Raw genomic sequence first — 21,426 nt, 5'->3', positions numbered from 1 at the left:
TCCATTGGAAATGGCTAGGGAAGACATGGCCTCAGTGGCAAGGCTTCGAGAGTGTGTTCATCCTACCTCGGGAGTGGGCTTGAAGCAAGGAGGAGTTGAAGTTCTGAAGTTGAACTTCCACTCAGGGCTCTGGAGTGAGGGTGGCTGCAGGGGCTTTTTAGGAAGCATTGTGTTCATTGCACCTCTTTCCTTCCTAGACTTCAAGAATTAGTGCGCAGGGGGAACAGCCAGTACCCAGGGGCCAAGTACATCATCCGAGACAATGGCGATCGGATTGACTTGCGTTTTCACCCCAAGCCCAGTGACCTTCATCTGCAGACCGGCTATAAGGCATGTCACAGGCCAGGGCCTCTCTCAGCCACCTGAGCAGAAAGCTTTCTTAAATGGGGCAGGCTGGGATAGGCCATCTGAGTCTGTCTTGTTCATTGGGATTTAGACTTGACTCTCTTGTTAAAGGCTACTGCTGCCCAGGTGTGCAGGCAGCTGCTGGCCACTGGCATTCAGGGTGAGGGTTGCACAAACCCAGGGGCAGCATGCATGTGGCAGAGAAGAGGGATCTGTGGAGGAACAGCACAGAAGGCTTTTATGCTCAGAATCTCTCTTGCTTTTCTTTTCTCACTGAATTCCTTGAGATTGGTGGATGCTGTATTCTATTCATCCCTGATAACCTGGTGTCTGGCCCAGGCCCTTGTCCAAAGGAGGTGTTTAATAAGTGTTTCAAGTGAATTAGCACCATGGTGTCATCTCTTTCAGGTTGCAAAGGACTTTTTTTTTTTTTTAAACTCTGGTGTGTAGAGTATAGTGCTGGTATCTTGGCTCACTGCAACCTCCACCTCCTGGGTTCAAGCAATTCTGCCTCAGCCTCCCGAGTAGCTGGAAATACAGGCGTGTAATCCCACGCCCAGCTAATTTTTGTGTTTTTAGTACAGATGGGGTTTCACCATGTTGGTCAGGCTGGTCTTGAACTCCTGACCTCAAGTGGTGTTCCCGCCTTGGCCTCCCAAAGTGCTTGGATTACAGACATGACCCACCTTGCCTGACCTGCAAAGGACTTTAGGTTCATTGTCATTTCATTCTTAGATACCTCCTTCACTGAGACCTTTACTTTATCTTACTTCCCTAGGTGGAACGGCACATGTGTGATGGGGACATTGTTATCTTCAACCGGCAGCCGACTCTGCACAAGATGTCCATGATGGGGCATCGGGTCCGCATCCTCCCCTGGTCCACCTTCCGCTTGAATCTTAGGTCAGTCCCTGGCTGAGGGAAGCAGGTTGGAATTGGGGTTGGGGGGCGCCACGCTGGGCAGCTCCTCGAGGTTTCACTCCCGACATCGTCCCAACCCTGCCTTTTCTCTTTCACTGTAGTGTGACAACTCCATATAATGCAGACTTTGATGGGGACGAGATGAACTTGCACTTGCCACAGTCTCTGGAAACGCGGGCAGAGATCCAGGAGCTGGCCATGGTTCCTCGCATGATTGTCACGCCCCAGAGCAATCGGCCTGTTATGGGTATCGTGCAGGACACACTGACAGCAGTGCGCAAATTCACCAAGAGAGATGTCTTCCTGGAGCGGGTATGTGGTCCAAATGGAAACCTGGCTTGAGTGGGCAGCGGGGCTCCAGGTGCAAGGTGGAGGCCAGGGAGAAAGAGCTGTGGTTTTTTCCTGACTTACCTTGCACTTCTCTGTTTGTGGGATTGCCTTTGCTGATGGGCAAAAGAAAAGGGGCTTAGGAAAACTCAGAGGCCAAAAAGAGTGTAAGGCATTAGTTCCCCATTTAATTCCTTAAAATTTCATGTAATTCCAGATATTGTCTGTAAAGGAAAGATAAAGGGGAAAGTAAGTAGGACCTTGTTAAAATTTTATTTTTCCATTTTTTTACCTTCACTCATTTCCTAATTATTAAGAGAAATTTATGCTTATTGTTTAAAAAAGAACAAAAACAACAATTTTACTATTACAATGAATTTTTAATTAAAAGTTTGGGACCAGGCATGGTGGCTCACGCCTGTAATTCTAGCATTTTGGGAGGCTGAGGCAGGCACATCACTTGAGGCCTGGAGTTGGAGCCAACCCTGGCCAATATGGTGAAACCCCATCTCTACCAAAAATACAAAAATTAGCTGGACGTAGTGGCAGGTGCCAGTAATCCCACCTACTCGAGAGGCTGAAGCAGGAGAATTGCTTGACCCCAGTAGGCTGAGGTTGCAGTGAGCCCCGATTGTGCCATTGCACTCCAGCCTGGGTAACAAAGTGAGACCCTGTCTCAAAAAAAAAAGAAAAGAAAAGTTTGGAAAAAACTTTTCCTGACATCTCTGCCTCCAAAATCTGGTTTTCTCCCTTGGGCAGGGAAACTCTCTAACATTTTTCTCACATTCCTGAGATGTGAGGCCTGCAGTCTGACTTCCTCTCTGTCTTACTCTTTGTCTCACAGGGTGAAGTGATGAACCTCCTGATGTTCCTGTCGACGTGGGATGGGAAGGTTCCACAACCAGCCATCCTAAAGCCCCGGCCCCTGTGGACAGGCAAGCAGATCTTCTCCCTCATCATACCTGGCCACATCAATTGTATCCGTACCCACAGCACCCATCCTGATGATGAAGACAGTGGCCCTTACAAGCACATTTCTCCTGGGGACACCAAGGTAGGGCCTGGCTTCTGAGTGTGTGAGGACAGAATTTGGACATGGGAGCCAGGACCAGAGCAGGGGCCTTGAGTGGATGCTTTGTCCTTAGGTGGTGGTGGAGAATGGAGAGCTGATCATGGGCATCCTGTGTAAGAAGTCTCTGGGCACGTCGGCTGGCTCCCTGGTCCACATCTCCTACCTAGAGATGGGTCATGACATCACTCGCCTCTTCTACTCCAACATTCAGACTGTCATTAACAACTGGCTCCTCATCGAGGGTGAGCATGGAGGCAGTACCAAGACCTCTCTGATTTCTCTCACTTGTTACTGTCTTTCCATCCCTTTCTTTCCTCCTTGAATTTGGTGTCTCCCCTTCTACTCTGTTGGCTATAATTCCATTCCATGTTTCTTAGAGGTCCAAAGAGGGGATTGCTGATGCTTTTCCCTGTCTCTAGGTCATACCATTGGCATTGGGGACTCCATTGCTGATTCTAAGACTTACCAGGACATTCAGAACACTATTAAGAAGGCCAAGCAGGATGTAATAGAGGTGAGAGGGAAGGCTGCCAGAGAAGGAGTAAGGGGTTTCCAGGGACTTTGAACTTAGCATCGTCAAGAGCAAAGGGAGTGCAAGGTTAGAGGGAAGGGGCAGAGAGTAGGGATCGATGTCTCACCGGGAACTCTGCCTCCAGGTCATCGAGAAGGCACATAACAATGAGCTGGAGCCCACCCCAGGGAACACTCTGCGGCAGACTTTTGAGAATCAGGTGAACCGCATTCTTAACGATGCCCGAGATAAGACTGGCTCCTCTGCTCAGAAATCTTTGTCTGAATACAACAACTTCAAGTCTATGGTCGTGTCCGGAGCTAAAGGTTCCAAGATTAACATCTCCCAGGTGAGGAGCCGTATCTTTCCACACAGGGGCCACACTGAAGTTTGGGAAGAGGAGGGAAGCTGTTTGAATGTATCTTGGTCGGGAGGATCACAGGAGTTGGAGGAAAATCTTGGGAACCGTTATTCTTAAGACAAAAGGAATTCAATACCTCCCACCCTCCTGTTTCCCAGGTCATTGCTGTCGTCGGGCAGCAGAACGTGGAGGGCAAGCGGATTCCATTTGGCTTCAAGCACCGGACTCTGCCTCACTTCATCAAGGATGACTATGGGCCTGAGAGCCGTGGCTTTGTGGAGAACTCCTACCTAGCCGGCCTCACACCCACCGAGTTCTTCTTCCATGCCATGGGGGGTCGTGAGGGGCTCATTGACACGGCTGTTAAGACTGCTGAGACTGGTGAGGCTTTCTTCATGGGTCTTCCTTGGGCTATTAACAGGGACTGCTGCAGACTGAGAAACCCCTGACAGTTGGGGAGTGGAAATTCTCAGGCTTCTATTCCCAGGGGTATCATTCTGGCCCTTGTGGAAAGATTAGAGACTCAGAGTAGGCACTAACACCCTCATTTGGATTGCTGTGCAGCATTCCACAACCCAGGGATAGAGCCTCGGGGGCTCTGCTGGCCTGTCCCCTGGGGGTGGTTCCTGCTGGGCTTTTTGTCCTGCTAGTGGTAGATGTAGTTTTTATTAAAAGGCATTAAAGACAAAGGGGCTACTAGCTAACTCTTCTGAGAGTCAGGTAGCCTGGGTCTTTGGGCTTTATCATTCTCTTTTTGCCTTGGGTCCTACAACTGATTACTTCCCTCCAGGATACATCCAGCGGCGGCTGATCAAGTCCATGGAGTCAGTGATGGTGAAGTACGACGCAACTGTGCGGAACTCCATCAACCAGGTGGTGCAGCTGCGCTACGGCGAAGATGGCCTGGCGGGCGAGAGCGTCGAGTTCCAGAACCTGGCTACGCTTAAGCCTTCCAACAAGGCTTTTGAGAAGAAGTAAGGAGGCGCAGGCGGGTGGTTCTTGCTCCTGGAGCTCAGGGCCTGAGTAGTAGGGTTCCCATCCCCACTCCAGAGAGACAGCCTGGTATGTGTCTAGCACTAGAGCTTACCTTTTAGTGTCCTTTCCCCTACCTATCTGAAACAGCTATGTGACATGGGGGAGGAGGTGCATAAAGGTAGATTTAAGATTGGTCCCCACTTTGTCCCTGCTGAGGTTATAAAGCAACTGCAGAGGGGCAGGCATGTACTCAGGTCCCAGTGGCAGTCCTTGAGCCTGGATCTTTCTATGTCCAGGATTCTTGCCTCTGAACCACTGTACCTGGTCGGCTGTGCACCTTTGGGAGCCTCACAGTGTTTTTTGTGGAGACCAAGGTCCCACAACCCACCTGCGCACTGACTACCCCTTCCATTTCAGGTTCCGCTTTGATTATACCAATGAGAGGGCCCTGCGGCGCACGCTGCAGGAGGACCTGGTGAAGGACGTGCTGAGCAACGCACATATACAGAATGAGTTGGAGCGGGAATTTGAGCGGATGCGGGAGGATCGGGAGGTGCTCAGGGTCATCTTCCCAACTGGAGACAGCAAGGTGTGTGTGGGTGGGAAGTGCTACACTACAGATGTGCCACCCTGGATGGCTGTCCCCAGACTCAACCCTCCCTCCATTCCCTCCTTCCTCAGGTCGTCCTCCCCTGTAACCTGCTGCGCATGATCTGGAATGCTCAGAAAATCTTCCACATCAACCCGCGCCTTCCCTCCGACCTGCACCCCATCAAAGTGGTAGAGGGTGAGTACCTGCTGAGGGGTCTCCAAGCCAGGCTAGGGGAAAGGAGACTGCTGGGCCCTGGTCTAACAATCTCTTCACCTTTAATTGGTCCCCAGGAGTCAAGGAATTGAGCAAGAAGCTGGTGATCGTGAATGGGGATGACCCACTAAGCCGGCAGGCCCAGGAAAATGCCACGCTGCTCTTCAACATCCACCTGCGATCCACATTGTGTTCCCGCCGCATGGCGGAGGAGTTTCGGCTCAGTGGAGAGGCCTTTGACTGGCTGCTTGGGGAGATTGAGTCCAAGTTCAACCAAGCCATTGTGAGTGTTGTGCTCCTCATGGCAGTCTTGTTTTTCTCCTTTTACCTGTTGACTTCTTTGGTTTCCAAGAATAGCCCACTTCTGTCCACAATCACCTAGTAACAGCTCTCATTCTTGGAGAGACTGCTGTGTACCTTACCAAGTTCTGTGTTTGGCCAATAGCGGCTTTAGAACACTCCTAAGAGGGGAGGGCTTGTTAGTCCCAGGTTGCAGACACAAAAAGGCTTGGAGAGAGTGGCTGGATTGTATGATGGTCTTGTGGGAAGTAAGTGGTATGACTGGGATGTGATGTAGGAGAATTGTTTTTTTTTTTTTCCCTACAGTCCTGCTGTGTGCACAGTCTAATTTAGATAAAGACAGGGAATTGGAGGGAGTAAATAGAAAAAAAGATTTAGAGATACTGGAATATGCTTTCACTGGCTTTAAGGATTTTGTAGGATAATAACAGGGTAAAGCAGTGTCATTATAATGTCATTATACCTTTGAATCTGTTTAAGTCAATTTTTATAAATTAAATAATTAAAAATGTGTTGGGAAACACTGTAGAGCATGGCTGGAAGAAATGTAAGAAGAGCTGAATGAAAGATATCTCATGTTCATGGATTGGAAGACTTAATATTGTTAAATAGCACTACTTCCTAAAGTGATCTACAGATTCAGTATAATCCTTATCAAAATCCCAACTGGCTTTTTGGCAGAAATTTACAAGCTGATGCTAAAATTCATATGGAAATGCAAGGGACATAGTATATCCAAAACAATATTTAAAAATAACAAAAGTTGTTTAACTCTCATTCCTTGATCTTCAAACTAACCACTGAGCTACAGTAAGCAAGACAGTGTGCTCTGTCATAAAGGTACATATGAAGACTGATAGAATAGAATTGAGTTCAGAAATAAACCCTGACATTTATGGTCGCTTGATTTTTCACAAGAGTGCCAATTTAGTTAAATGGGGAAAGAAAGAGTAGTCTTTTTAGCAAATGGTGCTGGGGCAGCTGGATATCCACATGCAAAAGAAGTTGGATTCCTACCTCACACCATGTACAAAAACTATCTCAAAATCCCTAAATTCAAGAGCTAACACTATAAAACTCTTAGAAGGAAACTTGGATAACTCTTAATGACTGGATTAGGCAGTGAATTCTTAGTACACCAAAAGCATAAGCATCCAAAGGAAAAACAGAGATGAATTGGACTTCATCAAAATTTAAAACTCCTTGCTTCATAGAAAGCATGATCAAGAAAGTCCCTACTATCAAGAAAGTAAAAAGATAACGCAGAGAACAGAAGGTATTTGGGCTTTTTTTCCACATGTCATGAGGGCTGGATGGTGGTGGGGGTTGAGGGGTGGTCTCTCCTTGTGGCAGTATACCAGAGCAGAGTACAACGTGAAGGGAATCATGGCAGGACAGCATAAAAAAGTTTCCTCCACTCTTTGACAGTATTAGTTGAAAGGAGTGCTGCTATAACCAAAGGAGGCATTATGCTTCCAGAAAAATTTCAAGAAAAACTATTGCAAGCAAGAGTAGTTGCTACTGGATCAGGTTCTAAAGGTAAGAGTGGAGAGATTTAACCAGTTAGCCTGAAAGTTGGAGATAAAGTTGTTCTCTCAGAATATGGAGGCATCAAAGTAATTCTAGATGACAAGGATTATTTCCTGTTTAGAGATGGTGACATTCTTGGAAAGTATGTAGACTGTCACTATTGAAATGGCATCAGCGTGAAGCTGCCCATTCCACTGAATTTCTGAAATCTTTCATCATGTAAATAATTTCCATGGCCAGGTGCGGTGGCTCATGCCTGTAATCCCAGCACTTTGGGAGGCCAAGGCAGGCACAGTTGCAGTCGGGAGTTCGAGACCAGCCTGGCAAACATGGTAAAATCCTGTCTTAAAAACAAAAAAAATTATATACACACACATATTATAAAAAAATAATAAAAACAATTTCCATATCTCTCTTCTATAATAAACTAATAACTAATGACAAAAGAAGAAAATATTTGGAAATCATCTATCTCATAAGGGCCATACATAAAAAACATAAAGGACTATAATAAGTCAACAGTAAAAAGTCTCAAAGGATTTCAATACATGTGTCCTGGCTGGGCATGGTGGCTCACACCTGTAATCCCAGCACTTTGGGAGGCCAAGGCGGGCAGATCACCTGAGGTCAGGAGTTCAAGACTGGCCTGACCAACATGGAGAAACCCCATCTCTACTAAAAATACAAAATTAGCTGGGCGTGATGGCACATGTCTGTAATCTGTAAGCCGAGCTACTCTGGAGGCTGAGGCAGGAGAATCACTTGAACCTGGAGGCGGAGGTCTCAGTGAGCCCAGTTTCCCCAAAGAAGAGTACTAGTCATGTAAATGATCAGTAAATGCATAAAAAGATTCAACATCGTTACCCATCAGGGAAATGCAAATGAAACCAGTTTCATGTGCCACTTCACATCCACTAGGATGACTGTAATCCAAAACACAGATAATAACAAGTGTTGACAAGGATGTGGAAAAATTAGAACCCTCATACATTGCTGGTAGGAAAGGTACAACTGCCTTAGGAAGTTAAATATAGAGTTACCATATGGCCCAGTAGTTTCATTCCTACATCTATCTATATATATATACTCAACAGAAACCATATGGCCACACAAACATTTATATACAAATTCCCATAGCAGTGTTACAATAAGCAGTGAAAACAACTTAAGTGTTCATCCATTGATGAATGGATAAGCAAAATGTATTCTATCCATTTGAGGGAACATCATTCAGCAATAAAAAGTAATGAACGGCTGGGCGAGGTGGCTTACACCTGTAATCCCACCACTTTAGGAGGCGGCTGAGGTGGGCAGATCACTTGAGGTCAGGAGTTCGAGACTAGCCTGCCCAACATGGTAAAACCCCATCTCTCCTAAAAATAGAAAAATGAGCCAGATGAACACTTCTAATCCCAGCTACTTGGGAGGCTAAGGCAGGAGGATCACTTGAACCTGGGAGGCAGAGGTTGCAGTGAGCCGAGATTGTACCACTATACTCCAGCCTGGATGACAGAGGGAGGCCATCTCAAAAAAAAGTAATGAACAGCCAGGCACAGTGGCTCATGTCTATAATCCTAGCTTTTTGGGTGACTGAGGTGGGAGGATTGCTTGAGCCCAGGAGTTCAAGACCAGCCTTGAGCAACATGGCAAAACCCCATCTCTACAAAAAAAAAAAAAAAATAGCCAGGCATGGTGGAGTACGCCTGTAATCCCAGCAACTTGGGAGGCTGAGGTGGGATAATCACCTAAGGCTAGGAGGTTGAGGCTGCAGTAGTTAACTGAGATTATGCACTGTACTCCACCCTGGGCGACAGAGTTAGACTCTGTCTCAAAAAAAAAAAAAAAAGAAAAGCTGTCAAGCCACAAAAAGACAGTGATAAGCCAGATGCGGTAGCTTATAACTATAATCTCAACACTTTGGAAGATTGAGGCAGGCGGCTCACCAGAACCCAGGAGTTTGAGACCAGCCTGGGCAACAACGAAAGCCTGCCTTTACCAGTGATGAATCTTAAACACATATTTACTTAGTGGAATAAATTAGTCTGAAAAAGTTAAGATACTATGGGATTCCAGATAAGTTTAATTTCTTATATGGCTATCTCATAACACATATGGGGAGCTGCTTTAGCTAATTTATAAAATGAATATTTACCCTGTAACTTTAACATAAGTTTAGAAATTTGGATCTTGGCTGAGTGTGGTGGTTAACGCCTGTAATCCCAGCACTTTCGGAGGCTGAGGCAGGTGCAGAGTCTGATTTAGGGCCGTAGTTCCAGACCAGCCTGACCAACATGGAGAAACCGCATCTGTACTAAAAATACAAAATTAGCCAGGCATGGTGATGCATACCTGTAATCCCAACTACTTGGGAAGCTGAAGCGGGAGAATTGCTTGAACCTGGGAGGTGGAGGTTGCAGTGAGCTGAGATCACACTATTGTACTCCAGCCTGGGTGACAGGGTGAGACTCCATCTCAAAAAAAAAAAAAAAAAAAAAAAGAAATTTGGATCTCAGATGGTATAGTAGCTTTTTCTGGATGTGCTGCATACCAGGTGCCAAATGGTATCCTATAAATGGAAGCTCTGTGTGAGGAAAGGGATGATCAAATAAGAAGGGTTTTTGTTCGTTTTTAGCAGCTGTCTGCCTTTTCCAAACTCATCTGCCCCTGTCCTTTGAGAATACAGTCCTGGCCCTGACTGCATCCCACTCATTAACCAGAAGAGAGTTGTTGGCTTTGTCTGATGCCAGCTTTTCCTTAGGCCCATCCTGGTGAAATGGTGGGAGCTCTGGCTGCACAGTCCCTTGGAGAACCTGCTACCCAGATGACCTTGAACACCTTCCACTATGCTGGTGTGTCTGCCAAGAATGTGACGCTGGGTGTGCCCCGACTTAAGGAGCTCATCAACATTTCCAAGAAGCCAAAGACCCCTTCGCTTACTGTCTTCCTGTTGGGCCAGTCCGCTCGAGATGCTGAGAGAGCCAAGGTAGGGATTGGAGGTACTGGGCTCTTGGCAGGAAGAAAGGAAGGAGAACTCGGCCAGGCGCGGTGGTTCACGCCTGTAATCCCAGCACTTTGGGAGGCCGAGGTAGGTGGATCACCTGAGGTCAGGAGTTCGAGACCTTCTAGCCAACATGGCAAAATCCTGTCTCTACTAAAAGTACAAAAATTAATTAGCCAGGCATGGTAGTGTGTGCCTGTAATCCCAGCTACTAGGGGGGTTAAGGCAGGAGGATCGCTTGAACCTGGGAGGTGGAGATTGCAGTGAGCTGAGATCATACCACTGCATTCCAGCCTGGGCAACAGAGTGAGACTCCATCTCAAAAAAAAAAAAAAAAAAAAAAGAACTCTTCCCCATGAATAAAGGGTTTTGGATTCCCTTGATAAGGAGGGTTAGAAGAGGCCTTTAGGGCTATTCAGTTCCCTGTGTCATGAATTCCTATCTCTTCCCAGGATATTCTGTGCCGCCTGGAGCATACAACATTGAGGAAGGTGACTGCCAACACAGCCATCTACTATGACCCCAACCCCCAGAGCACAGTGGTGGCAGAGGATCAGGAGTGGGTGAATGTCTACTATGAGATGCCTGACTTTGATGTGGCCCGAATCTCCCCCTGGCTGTTGCGGGTGGAGCTGGATCGGAAGCACATGACTGACCGGAAGCTGACCATGGAGCAGATTGCTGAGAAGATCAATGCTGGTAAGCCTCGGAGGAGGCTGGCTCAGGAACCCTGCTATCTGGGCTGCCACCTGTCGCATTCACCACACCTGAGCCCCTAAAGAGCCACCCACCCTCACCACCGTCCACATCCCAGTTCCGCCCCCCAAGGCACGCTCTGACTCTCCAGGTCCTCTCTGTACTCCCTTTCTCCTCTCAGTGTTCCCCCTTCCTCTTTCCAAGGGTTTCTGTGAAAAGGAAGGTTCTGTGAGGAGGAGGAGGGGGAGCTAAAAGTGAGCCTTGCTCAGAGAGAGCTGCGAAGGGATGGTGGCTAGGGCTGATCCTGTTAGCTGCAGCCTTTCTCATGGCTCCTTGCCCCACCAGGTTTTGGCGATGACTTGAATTGCATCTTTAATGATGACAATGCAGAGAAGCTGGTCCTTCGTATTCGCATCATGAACAGCGATGAGAACAAGATGCAAGAGGTAACGGGCCCAAGAAGAAGTCAATGTGTCACATGTGTAAAACTCTTTTTTTTTTTTTTTTTTTTTGAGACGGAGTTTCGCTCTTGTTACCCAGGCTGGAGTGCAATGGCGCGATCTCGGCTCACCACAACCTCCGCCTCCTGGGTTCAGGCAATTCTTCTGCTTCAGCCTCCTGAGTAGCTGGGATTACAGGCATGCGCCACCATGCCCAGCTAATTTTTTGTATTTTTAGTAGAGACGGGGTTTCACCATGTTGACTAGGATGGTCTCGATCTCTTGACCTTGTGGTCCACCCACTTCAGCCTCCCAAAGTGCTGGGATTATAGGCGTGAGCCACCGCGCCCGGCGTGTAAAACTCTTAAATCATGTTAGGGACCAAAGAAATGAAGATGCAGTCAACATTGAGGGGCCAGTTGTACCCACCTAACTTAGGGATGGGGAATGGTGATTAGCAACGATCTTCAAAATCCACAGCAGTGGCCAAGTAGATAAAACAGATAGTGTTAAAATAGGAGTGCTTCCCTCTTGCCCTATCACTTGGCTCTGCTCCCCCGAGGCTCCTGCCACTTGCTTTCCTTCGGCAATACAAACCCCAGTCCTGAGGCAGGGGTCAAACTTGGGGGCAGGTTGGGCAGTAGGAATTGCTATGTCCTAGGGGAAGTCGTGTGACATGTACAAGACCCCTGAAAAGGCTGGACCAGTGACCACTCCTGGGCATGGCTCCTAAGATACTTGCTTATAGCACATGTTGGTGCTTGGTGCTTCAGTAATAAAAACTGAAGAATTCAGGCTGGGCACGGTGGCTCACGCCTGTAATCCCAGCACTTTGGGAGGCCAAGGCAGGCAAATCACTTGAGGTCGGGAGTTTGAGACCAGCCTGACCAACATGGAGAAACCCCGTCTCTACTAAAAATACAAAATTAGCCGGGGATGGTCGTGGGTGCCTGTAATCCTAGCTACTCTGGAGGCTGAGGCAGGAGAATCTCTTGAACTTGGGAGGTGGGAGTTGTGGTAAGCCAAGATTGTACCTTTGCACTCCAGCCTGGGCAACAAGAGTGAAACTCCGTCTCAAAACGAACAAACAAAAACTGAAGAACTCACTGACTACTGAACTGCTGTCAGAGAATAGTTCTAAAAGCATTGATAGGCCTTCATGGAATACAGTGTATGACTATTTCTTTTTTTTTTTTTAAGACAGGGTTTCACTATGTTGGCCAGGCTGGTCTTGAACTCCTGACCTCAGGTGATCCACCTGTCTAGGCCTCCCAAAGTGTTGAGATTACAGGCGTGAGCCACCACGCCCGGCCCAGTATATGACTGTTAAGTGATGACTGTCACGACAGCAGCAGCCTAGGTGAACACGTGGTGAGGTGCTGGAGCAGGTCATGCTATGTGCTTGGGCACAGCCACTGAGGACATGACACGTACCTGGAGCCAGCTGCTTGCTAGGCAGGACTGCACCAGAGTGGATGTGTTAGGGTGGTGGGATTTGGGTGCCTTTCCTTAGGCTTCTTTTAATATTGTAAAATCAGCAAGTCTCACTGGAGAATTGCTGGAACCTGGAAGGCGGAGGTTGCAATGAGCCAAGATTGTGCCATTACACTCCAGCCTGGGCTGACAGCAGCGAGACTCCGTCTCAAAAAAAAAGTCTCACTGGAACTGTGAGGGGCAGAGCCTGGTGGCTGACTCTTAGGCCCTCAAGGAGGCTGTAGTTTGAGAGCTGGGGAGGAGACCAGAGGAGGCTATAGTTTGAGGTGAGGACTGGTGAGGAGACCAGGACCTCACTCTTGCTGCAGGAGGAAGAGGTGGTGGACAAGATGGATGATGACGTCTTCCTGCGCTGCATCGAGTCCAACATGCTGACAGATATGACCCTGCAGGGCATTGAGCAGATTAGCAAGGTCAGCCGCTCCCTCTGCCCCCTCCTTCCCTCCGCCCACTTCCCCACCTAACCGCCCTACACACTTTGAGCACGCTGTCTTCTCCACAGGTGTACATGCACTTGCCACAGACAGACAACAAGAAGAAGATCATCATCACGGAGGACGGGGAGTTCAAGGCCCTGCAGGAGTGGATCCTGGAGACGGACGGTGTGAGCTTGATGCGGGTGCTGAGTGAGAAGGACGTGGACCCCGTGCGCACCACGTCCAATGACATCGTGGAGATCTTCACGGTGAGCTCCAAGTGTGCTGCCCAGAGGCCTTCCGTGCATCTCTGGCTCTGAGGCTCCTCATTCTGTGCTCCCCACTCACAGGATTTCCTCAGGCTCAGAATTTTTCTGCCTGAATCCATTCTGAGAGTGGGATATCCTGGCTCCTGACACCCTCCCTGGATCTGGGTGACGGCAGGAGCAGGGAAGAGAGCAGAGTTACTGGGTTCTGACTTTCCCCTCCTCATCCCTCCCCTGTGCCAGGTGCTGGGCATTGAAGCTGTGCGGAAGGCCCTGGAGCGGGAGCTGTACCACGTTATCTCCTTCGATGGCTCCTATGTCAATTACCGACACTTGGCTCTCTTGTGTGATACCATGACCTGTCGCGGCCACTTGATGGCCATCACCCGACATGGAGTCAACCGCCAGGACACAGGACCACTCATGAAGTGTTCCTTTGAGGAAACGGTAACAGTGTAACTTCTGAATAGGGCAGAAGGAGGGAGCAGTGTGGGAAGAAGGGTGCCCACCTTGGGCAGCTGGTCTGTGGCGGTGGGACGGCCAGGTGCTGTGTGTGGAGAGGTCTGATGGGACCTGTCTGCTGTGTTCAGGTGGACGTGCTTATGGAAGCAGCCGCACACGGTGAGAGCGACCCCATGAAGGGGGTCTCTGAGAATATCATGCTGGGCCAGCTGGCTCCGGCTGGCACTGGCTGCTTTGACCTCCTGCTTGATGCAGAGAAGTGCAAGTATGGCATGGAGATCCCCACCAATATCCCCGGCCTGGGGGCTGCTGGACGTGAGTATGAAGGGCCCCAGCTGCCCAGGACCTGGCTGGGTCAGCAAGGTGGTGGGGCAGGCCGTGGGTGGGAGGGTGTCACCAGTCCCTGCTGTTCTTGCTCCTCATGAGTTCCTGTGTGCCTCTTTGCAGCCACCGGCATGTTCTTTGGGTCAGCACCCAGTCCCATGGGTGGAATCTCTCCTGCCATGACGCCTTGGAACCAGGGTGCAACCCCTGCCTACGGCGCCTGGTCCCCCAGTGTTGGTGAGTAACCTGGTCCAGGAAGAGGGCTCTCTAGGTGGTTCAGAGGTGGGTGAGCTGAGATCGTTAACAGTAGCCGTTGTTGGAACTCAAGGCCGTAGAGGGCTAGTGAAAGGTGCGGCTGGGAGAGTTGGGGTCATCTGGGTTCTAGCTCTGACCTTAATCTGTTTTTCTTACTCTGTAGGGAGTGGCATGACCCCAGGGGCAGCTGGCTTCTCTCCCAGTGCTGCATCTGATGCCAGCGGCTTCAGCCCGGGTTACTCCCCTGCCTGGTCTCCCACACCAGGCTCCCCAGGCTCCCCAGGTCCCTCAAGCCCCTACATCCCTTCACCAGGTGAGTTCTCGCCATCTGTCAGGCCAGGTTTGTTTCCTCCTCAGTTCTGGGTGAGTCTTCCCATCGCTCATCTCCTTTGTTGGCTTCTTCCCCACAGGTGGTGCCATGTCTCCCAGCTACTCACCGACATCACCTGCCTACGAGCCCCGCTCCCCTGGTGGCTACACACCCCAGAGTCCCTCTTACTCCCCCACTTCCCCCTCCTACTCCCCCACCTCTCCATCCTATTCTCCAACCAGTCCCAACTATAGCCCCACATCACCCAGCTACTCCCCAACATCACCCAGCTACTCACCGACCTCTCCCAGCTATTCGCCCACCTCTCCCAGCTATTCACCCACCTCTCCCAGCTATTCGCCCACCTCTCCCAGCTACTCACCCACTTCCCCTAGCTACTCACCCACCTCTCCCAGCTACTCGCCCACCTCTCCCAGCTACTCGCCAACATCTCCCAGCTACTCACCAACTTCACCCAGCTATTCTCCCACTTCCCCCAGCTACTCACCGACCTCTCCAAGCTATTCACCTACCTCTCCCAGCTACTCGCCCACTTCTCCAAGTTACTCACCCACCAGCCCGAACTATTCTCCAACCAGTCCCAATTACACCCCAACATCACCCAGCTACAGCCCAACATCACCCAGCTATTCACCTACCAGTCCCAACTACACACCTACCAGCCCTAACTACAGCCCAACCTCTCCAAGCTACTCTCCAACGTCACCCAGCTACTCCCCAACCTCACCAAGTTATTCCCCTTCCAGCCCACGATACACACCACAGTCTCCAACCTATACCCCAAGCTCGCCCAGCTACAGCCCCAGCTCGCCCAGCTACAGCCCAACCTCACCCAAGTACACCCCAACCAGTCCTTCCTACAGTCCCAGCTCCCCAGAATATACCCCAACTTCTCCCAAGTACTCACCTACCAGTCCCAAATACTCACCCACCTCTCCCAAGTACTCACCTACCAGCCCCACGTATTCACCCACTACCCCAAAATACTCCCCAACTTCCCCTACTTACTCCCCAACCTCTCCAGTCTACACCCCGACTTCCCCTAAGTACTCACCTACTAGCCCCACTTACTCGCCCACTTCCCCCAAGTATTCACCGACCAGCCCCACCTACTCACCCACCTCCCCGAAAGGCTCTACCTACTCTCCTACTTCCCCTGGCTACTCACCCACCAGCCCCACCTACAGCCTCACCAGCCCGGCCATCAGTCCGGATGACAGTGACGAGGAGAACTGAGGGCGCCTGGAGCGCAGCAGCGGGCTAGGGCCCAGGGCAGTGTGCCCAGGCTGTGCAGTTCTTGCCTCCCTCTTGGGGTGTCATCCCCAGTCCAGCCCCTTGTACATAACACCTTGTGGCAGAGCTCCCAGTGAACTGGATCCCGTGTCTGATGCAGCCTCTTGTCTTGTTCTCCACTCGTGCTGTCAGAACCCACTGGCCTGGTGGTGGTCTCGTTCCTACCCCACCCACCCGTTGCCTGGCCCCAAATTGAAGATCCTTCCTTGCCTGTGGCTTGATGAGGGGGCGGTAAAGGGTATTTTAACTTAGGGGTAGTTCCTGCTCTGAGTGGTTACAGCTGATCCTCGGGAAGAACAAAGCTAAAGCTGCCTTTTGTCTGTTATTTTATTTTTTTGAAGTTTAAATAAAGTTTACTAATTTTGACCAAAAGTATGTACATTGAGTGCTTCTTTGGGGTTCAGGGTACCCGCAGGCCCCTGCCTCCTGCCTGGGCTGCTGATCCTGTTAAGGGGAGGGGACCAGGAAAGTGGGAGGTGACCTTACAGTCACTGAACCCACACACAGCCCCTGCTCTGTGCCGGGCACTGCTCTACTGAGTTTGTTGTCACAACGGATGCAGCTCTTGTCTTGCATTAAGATAATGTTGACCATAACAGCCTTTTAGCTTGTTTTATTGATTGTCATAAATAATTTGGAAAAGTATAGAAAGGAGGCCGGGCGCGGTGGCTCACGCCTATGATCCCAGCACTTTGGGAGGCCGAGGTGGGTGGATCACGAGGTCAAGAGATCGAGACCATCCTGGTCAACAAGGTGAAACCCCGTCTCTACTAAAGATACAAAAAAAAGTAGCTGGGCATGGTGGCATGCGCCTGTAGTCCCAGCTACTCGGGAGGCTGAGGCAGGAGAATCGCTTGAACCCAGGAGGCGGAGGTTGCAGTGAGCCCAGATAGCGCCATTGGATTCCAGCCTGGGCAACAGAGCAAAACTCCATCTCAAAAAAGAAACGTGTAATCCAGAGGCAGATAAATGATCACTCTTAATCCCACCACTAGGAGGCATACTTTCTTTTTGGTATTTTTTCCTACACTTTGCTTGAGTCACTAACAAATGAACAAAAATGTATTTTCATCTTGGCCTCAAACCAAAAGTGAAGATACAGATGCTGTAATAGAGAAGCTGAAGTTAAAGGTCTTGGGGGTTATATGCTGGTTTTAGTTGGCAATTTTTCCCCCTTTCATTAGCACCTTAATGTAGGTATCAATGTTCTGTATCCTCTGCAAGTTATTTCTAGTTTATGTATTTTATTTAGTTTTATTTTTTTGAGATGGAATCTCCCTCTGTCACCCAGGCTGGAGAGCAGTGGTGCAATCTCAGCTCACTGCAACCTCCGTCTCCTGGGTTCAAGCGATTCTTCCTGCCTCATCTCCCAAGTAGCTGGGATTACAGGCACCTGCCACGACACCCAGCTACATTTTGTATTTTTAGTAGAGACGGGGTTTTACCATGTTGGCCAGGCTGGTCTCGAACTCCTGCCTTCAGGTGATCCACCTGCCTCGGCCTCCCAAAGTGCTGGGATTACAAGCATGAGCCATTGCACCCAGCTGACTTAGGTATTTTATTATTTTTTATTTTGAAATACTCAAAAGAATAAAAAATGATACAGACAACACCTATTATCACAAATTATAGATGACAGTTAACAGTCTGCCATAGTTAACCCAGTGGACAGAGTCTTGCTTTGTCACCAGGCTGGAGTGCAGTGGCACGATCCCAGCTCACTGCAACCTCCATCTCCCGGGTTCAAGCGATTCCCCTACCTCAGCCTCCTGAGTAGCTGAGACTAAAGGCACATGCCACCACTCCCAGCTAATCTTTAGTAGAGATGGAGTTTCACCATGTGGTCTCGATGTCCTGACCTCGTGATTTACCCGCCTTGGCCTCCCAAAGTGCTGGGATTACAGGCGTGAGCCACTGAGCCTGGCCATTTAATCAAGATTTTAAATTGTTTGGAAGAAATGACTTATGTCTTTATTAAAAGGATAGGTTATTATTATTTTAAAAATAAGCACTGTGGAAAGAAAATATATCTCATACCTAGAAACTAGTGTTGGGGCTGGGCTTGGTGGCTCATGCCTGTAATCCCAGCACCTGGGAAGCCAATGTGGGTGGATTGCTTGAGCTCAGGAGATTGAGACCAGCCTCGGCAACGTGGCAAAAACCCATCTCTATAAAAAATACAAAAATTAAGTGTAGTGGCATGCACCTGTGGTCCCAGCTACTTGGGAGGCTGAGGTGAGAGCAAAACGTGAGCCCAGGAGGCAGAGGTTGCAGTAAGCCCTGATTGTGCCATTGCACTACAGCCTGGGTGAGTGAGACCCTGTCTCAAAAAAAAAAAAAAAAAAGAAACTAGGCTGGGTGCCGTTGGCTCATGCCTGTAATCCCAGCACTTTGGGAGGCCAATCACAAGGTCAGGAGTTCAAAACCAGCCTGGCCAAGATGGTGAAACCCTGTCGGTACTAAACCTACAAGAATTAGCTAGTCGCGGTGGCAGGTGCCCGTAATCCCAGCTACTTGGGAGGCTGAGGCAGGAGGATCGCTTGAACCCAGGTGCCAGAGGTTGCAGTGAGCCGAGATCGCACCACTGCACTCCAGCCTGGGTGACAGAGTGAGACTGCATCTCAAAAAAGAAAGAAACTAGTGTTGGCAGTTGGTGAACATAATTCCAGAAATTTAAAAAAATTTTTACATCTTTTTCTTTAAATTGTATAATTTTTTTGTTATTATATAACAAACCTGCACGCACATGTACCAGAAATTTTTATTGGCACGTATTTGAGGGGATAGATAGAAAATAACAAAAAACTAATTTTTTTTTTTTTGAGACGGAGTTTCACTTTTGTTACCCAGGCTGGAGTGCAACGGCGTGATCTCGGCTCACCGCAACCTCCACCTCCTGGGTTCAGGCAATTCTCCTGCCTCAGCCTCCTGAGTAGCTGGGATTACAGGCACGCGCCACCATGCCCAGCTAATTTTTTGTATTTTTAGTAGAGACGGGGTTTCACCATGTTGACCAGGATGGTCTCGATCTCTTGACCTCGTGATCCACCCGCCTCGGCCTCCCAAAGTGCTGAGATTACAGGCGTGAGCCACCGCGCCTGGCCAAAAAACTAATTCTTAATTTCTGTTCTTAGTTTGTTGTTTTCTGTCTTTCTACTGTTTTGGGGTTTATTCTATGATTCTTTTAATGGTTCCTTAATTTGGTCATGCTTTTTAGGTTTAAATAGTTATATTACATTTTAAAGAAATGAAGAGGAAACTAATAGCTTTTAATATTTACCTAGATATTTTTATTATTATTTTTTTTTGAGACCAAGTCTCACTCTGCTGCCCAGGCTGGAGGGCAGTGATGTGATCTTGACTAACTGAAACCTCTGCCTCCCATGTTCAAAAGATTCTCCTGCCTCAGCCTCTGGGGTAGCTGGGATTACAGGCGTGGGCCACCATGCCCGGCTACTCTTTGTCTTTTTAGTAGAGATGGGGTTTCACTGTGTTGACCAGTCTGGTCTCGAACTCCTGACCTCAGGTGATCCACCTGCCTTGGCCTCCCAAGTGCTGGAATTACAGGCGTGAGCCACCACGCTTAGCCTATTTAGCCTTTTCTATGCTCTCATTCCTTCCTGAAGCTCTGAGTTACTCCAACATTATTTCTCTTCTGCCTAAAGAAGTTCTTTTTAGTATTTTTTATAGAGCAGCATTGCTGGTGACAAATGATCTTAGTTTTCTTTTTATCTGGAAATGTCTATTTTGCCTTCATTCCTAAAGAATATCTTCACTGGAGATAGGATTGTGGTGTGACAGATTTAGATTTTTCTTTTAGCACTTTTTTTTTTTTAAGATGGGGTTTCACCATGATGGCCAGGCTGATCTTGAACTGACCTCAGGTGATCCACCCGCCTCTGCCTCCCAAAGTGCTGAGATTACAGGCGTGAGCCATCACGACCAGCTGTTTTTTTTTTTTTTTTTTTTTTGAGACAGTCTCACTCTGTTGCCCAGACTGGAGTGCAGTGTACGATCTTGGCTCACTGCAGCCTGCACCTCCTGGTTCAAGCGATTCTCTTGCCTCAGCCTCCTGAGTAGCTGGAATTACAGTCTGTGCCACCATGCCTGGCTAGTTTTGTATTTTTAGTAGAGATGGGGTTTCTCCATGCTGGTCAGGCTGATCTCGAACTCGGCCTTTTTTTTTTTTTTGAGTTTAAGAGAGGTTTAATAAGGCAAAAAATAAAGAGCAGCGCTCTCCCTTGCCGCAAAAAGGGGCTTCTGAAAGGGAAATCTCTAAGATGTCTTACCATCTTCTGGCCCTCACAGTTTCCAATGAGAAGTTCACAGTCCTTGGAATCATTATTTCCAGTGTTATTTTTCTCTGGATGCTTTCAAGATTTTCTATCTTTGGTTCTTTGGTTTTTGACAGTTTGGCTTCGATGCATGTTTCTCTCCAGAGAAACAGAACCACTGGGGGAGATGTATATATGTATATATCTTCCTGTACTAATAATCACATTACTTTTATACGTGATTATATATTTTTATATATATATATATATATATGGGTTTTTTCTTTTTTTCTTTTTAGAGACAGAGTCTCGCTCTGTTGCCCAGCTGAAGTGCAGTGGCATGATCTTGGCTCACTGCAACCTCTGCCTCCCGGGTTCAAAGAATTCTCCTGCTTCAGCCTCCCGAGTAGCTGGGATTACAGGTGCGTACCACCATGCCTGGCTAATCTTTTGTATTTTTAGTAGACATAGGGTTTCACCATGCTGGCCATGCTGGTCTCGAACTCCTGACTTCGTGATCTGCCCACCTCGGCCTCCCAAAGTGCTGGGATCACAGGCATGAGCCACCGTGCCCGACCATCTATGAGTTTTTTTCTATTTATTTACTTGAGCTTCCCCACAGCAAATATGAGGGGGTTTGTCATGGGAATTGGCTCAAACAATTACAGGGACCAAGATGTTTCACAATCTGCCATCTGTAATCTGGAGAACCAGGAAGCTGGTGGTGTAATTCAGTCTGAGTCCAAAGGCCTGGGAACTGGAGGTGGGGTGGTGGTGGTGTTAGCAGTGGTGGCGCTGGTGCAAGTCATAGTGTCTAAAGACCCGAGAATCGGGAACTCCTAGGTCCAAAGACAGAAGTTGGACGTCTGAGCTCAAGGAGAGGACTTACCCTTCCTCTACCTTTTTGTTCTTTCCAAGCCCTCACTTGACTGGAACGATGCCCACCTACGCTGGTTCAAGAGAATCTTCCTTACTCAGTCTACCGATTCAAATGCCGATCTCTTCAAGAAACATTCTCACCGACACACCC

At 48.7% G+C, this 21,426-nt stretch overlaps 1 protein-coding gene across 1 annotated transcript in view; it reads left to right on the top strand.

Moving 5' to 3' along the window:
- POLR2A (RNA polymerase II subunit A) overlaps nucleotides 1–16,497 on the top strand; it is a 30,487-nt gene extending 13,990 nt beyond the window's left edge. Inside the window, exons 8-29 of the mRNA XM_012457480.2 lie at nucleotides 198–330; nucleotides 1,124–1,248; nucleotides 1,368–1,578; nucleotides 2,438–2,647; nucleotides 2,739–2,907; nucleotides 3,085–3,179; nucleotides 3,322–3,525; nucleotides 3,696–3,918; nucleotides 4,328–4,511; nucleotides 4,930–5,101; nucleotides 5,194–5,299; nucleotides 5,395–5,600; nucleotides 9,906–10,130; nucleotides 10,598–10,844; nucleotides 11,187–11,287; nucleotides 13,084–13,188; nucleotides 13,278–13,460; nucleotides 13,701–13,904; nucleotides 14,048–14,234; nucleotides 14,367–14,480; nucleotides 14,662–14,811; nucleotides 14,909–16,497. Coding sequence (XP_012312903.1) covers nucleotides 198–330; nucleotides 1,124–1,248; nucleotides 1,368–1,578; nucleotides 2,438–2,647; nucleotides 2,739–2,907; nucleotides 3,085–3,179; nucleotides 3,322–3,525; nucleotides 3,696–3,918; nucleotides 4,328–4,511; nucleotides 4,930–5,101; nucleotides 5,194–5,299; nucleotides 5,395–5,600; nucleotides 9,906–10,130; nucleotides 10,598–10,844; nucleotides 11,187–11,287; nucleotides 13,084–13,188; nucleotides 13,278–13,460; nucleotides 13,701–13,904; nucleotides 14,048–14,234; nucleotides 14,367–14,480; nucleotides 14,662–14,811; nucleotides 14,909–16,065 — 4,711 coding nt within the window. The 3' untranslated portion in view covers nucleotides 16,066–16,497. The remainder of the gene's footprint in view (nucleotides 1–197; nucleotides 331–1,123; nucleotides 1,249–1,367; nucleotides 1,579–2,437; nucleotides 2,648–2,738; nucleotides 2,908–3,084; nucleotides 3,180–3,321; nucleotides 3,526–3,695; nucleotides 3,919–4,327; nucleotides 4,512–4,929; nucleotides 5,102–5,193; nucleotides 5,300–5,394; nucleotides 5,601–9,905; nucleotides 10,131–10,597; nucleotides 10,845–11,186; nucleotides 11,288–13,083; nucleotides 13,189–13,277; nucleotides 13,461–13,700; nucleotides 13,905–14,047; nucleotides 14,235–14,366; nucleotides 14,481–14,661; nucleotides 14,812–14,908) is intronic.
- Nucleotides 16,498–21,426: the final 4,929 nt, after the last annotated feature.

This window comes from Aotus nancymaae, unplaced genomic scaffold, assembly GCF_030222135.1.
Source record: "Aotus nancymaae isolate 86718 unplaced genomic scaffold, 86718_ANA_hifiasm-v0.15.2.pri h1tg000018l, whole genome shotgun sequence".
Lineage (NCBI taxonomy): Eukaryota > Metazoa > Chordata > Mammalia > Primates > Aotidae > Aotus > Aotus nancymaae.
The sequence above is the reverse complement of the archived record's forward strand: the minus strand, read 5'-3'. Positions and strand labels throughout refer to the sequence as shown.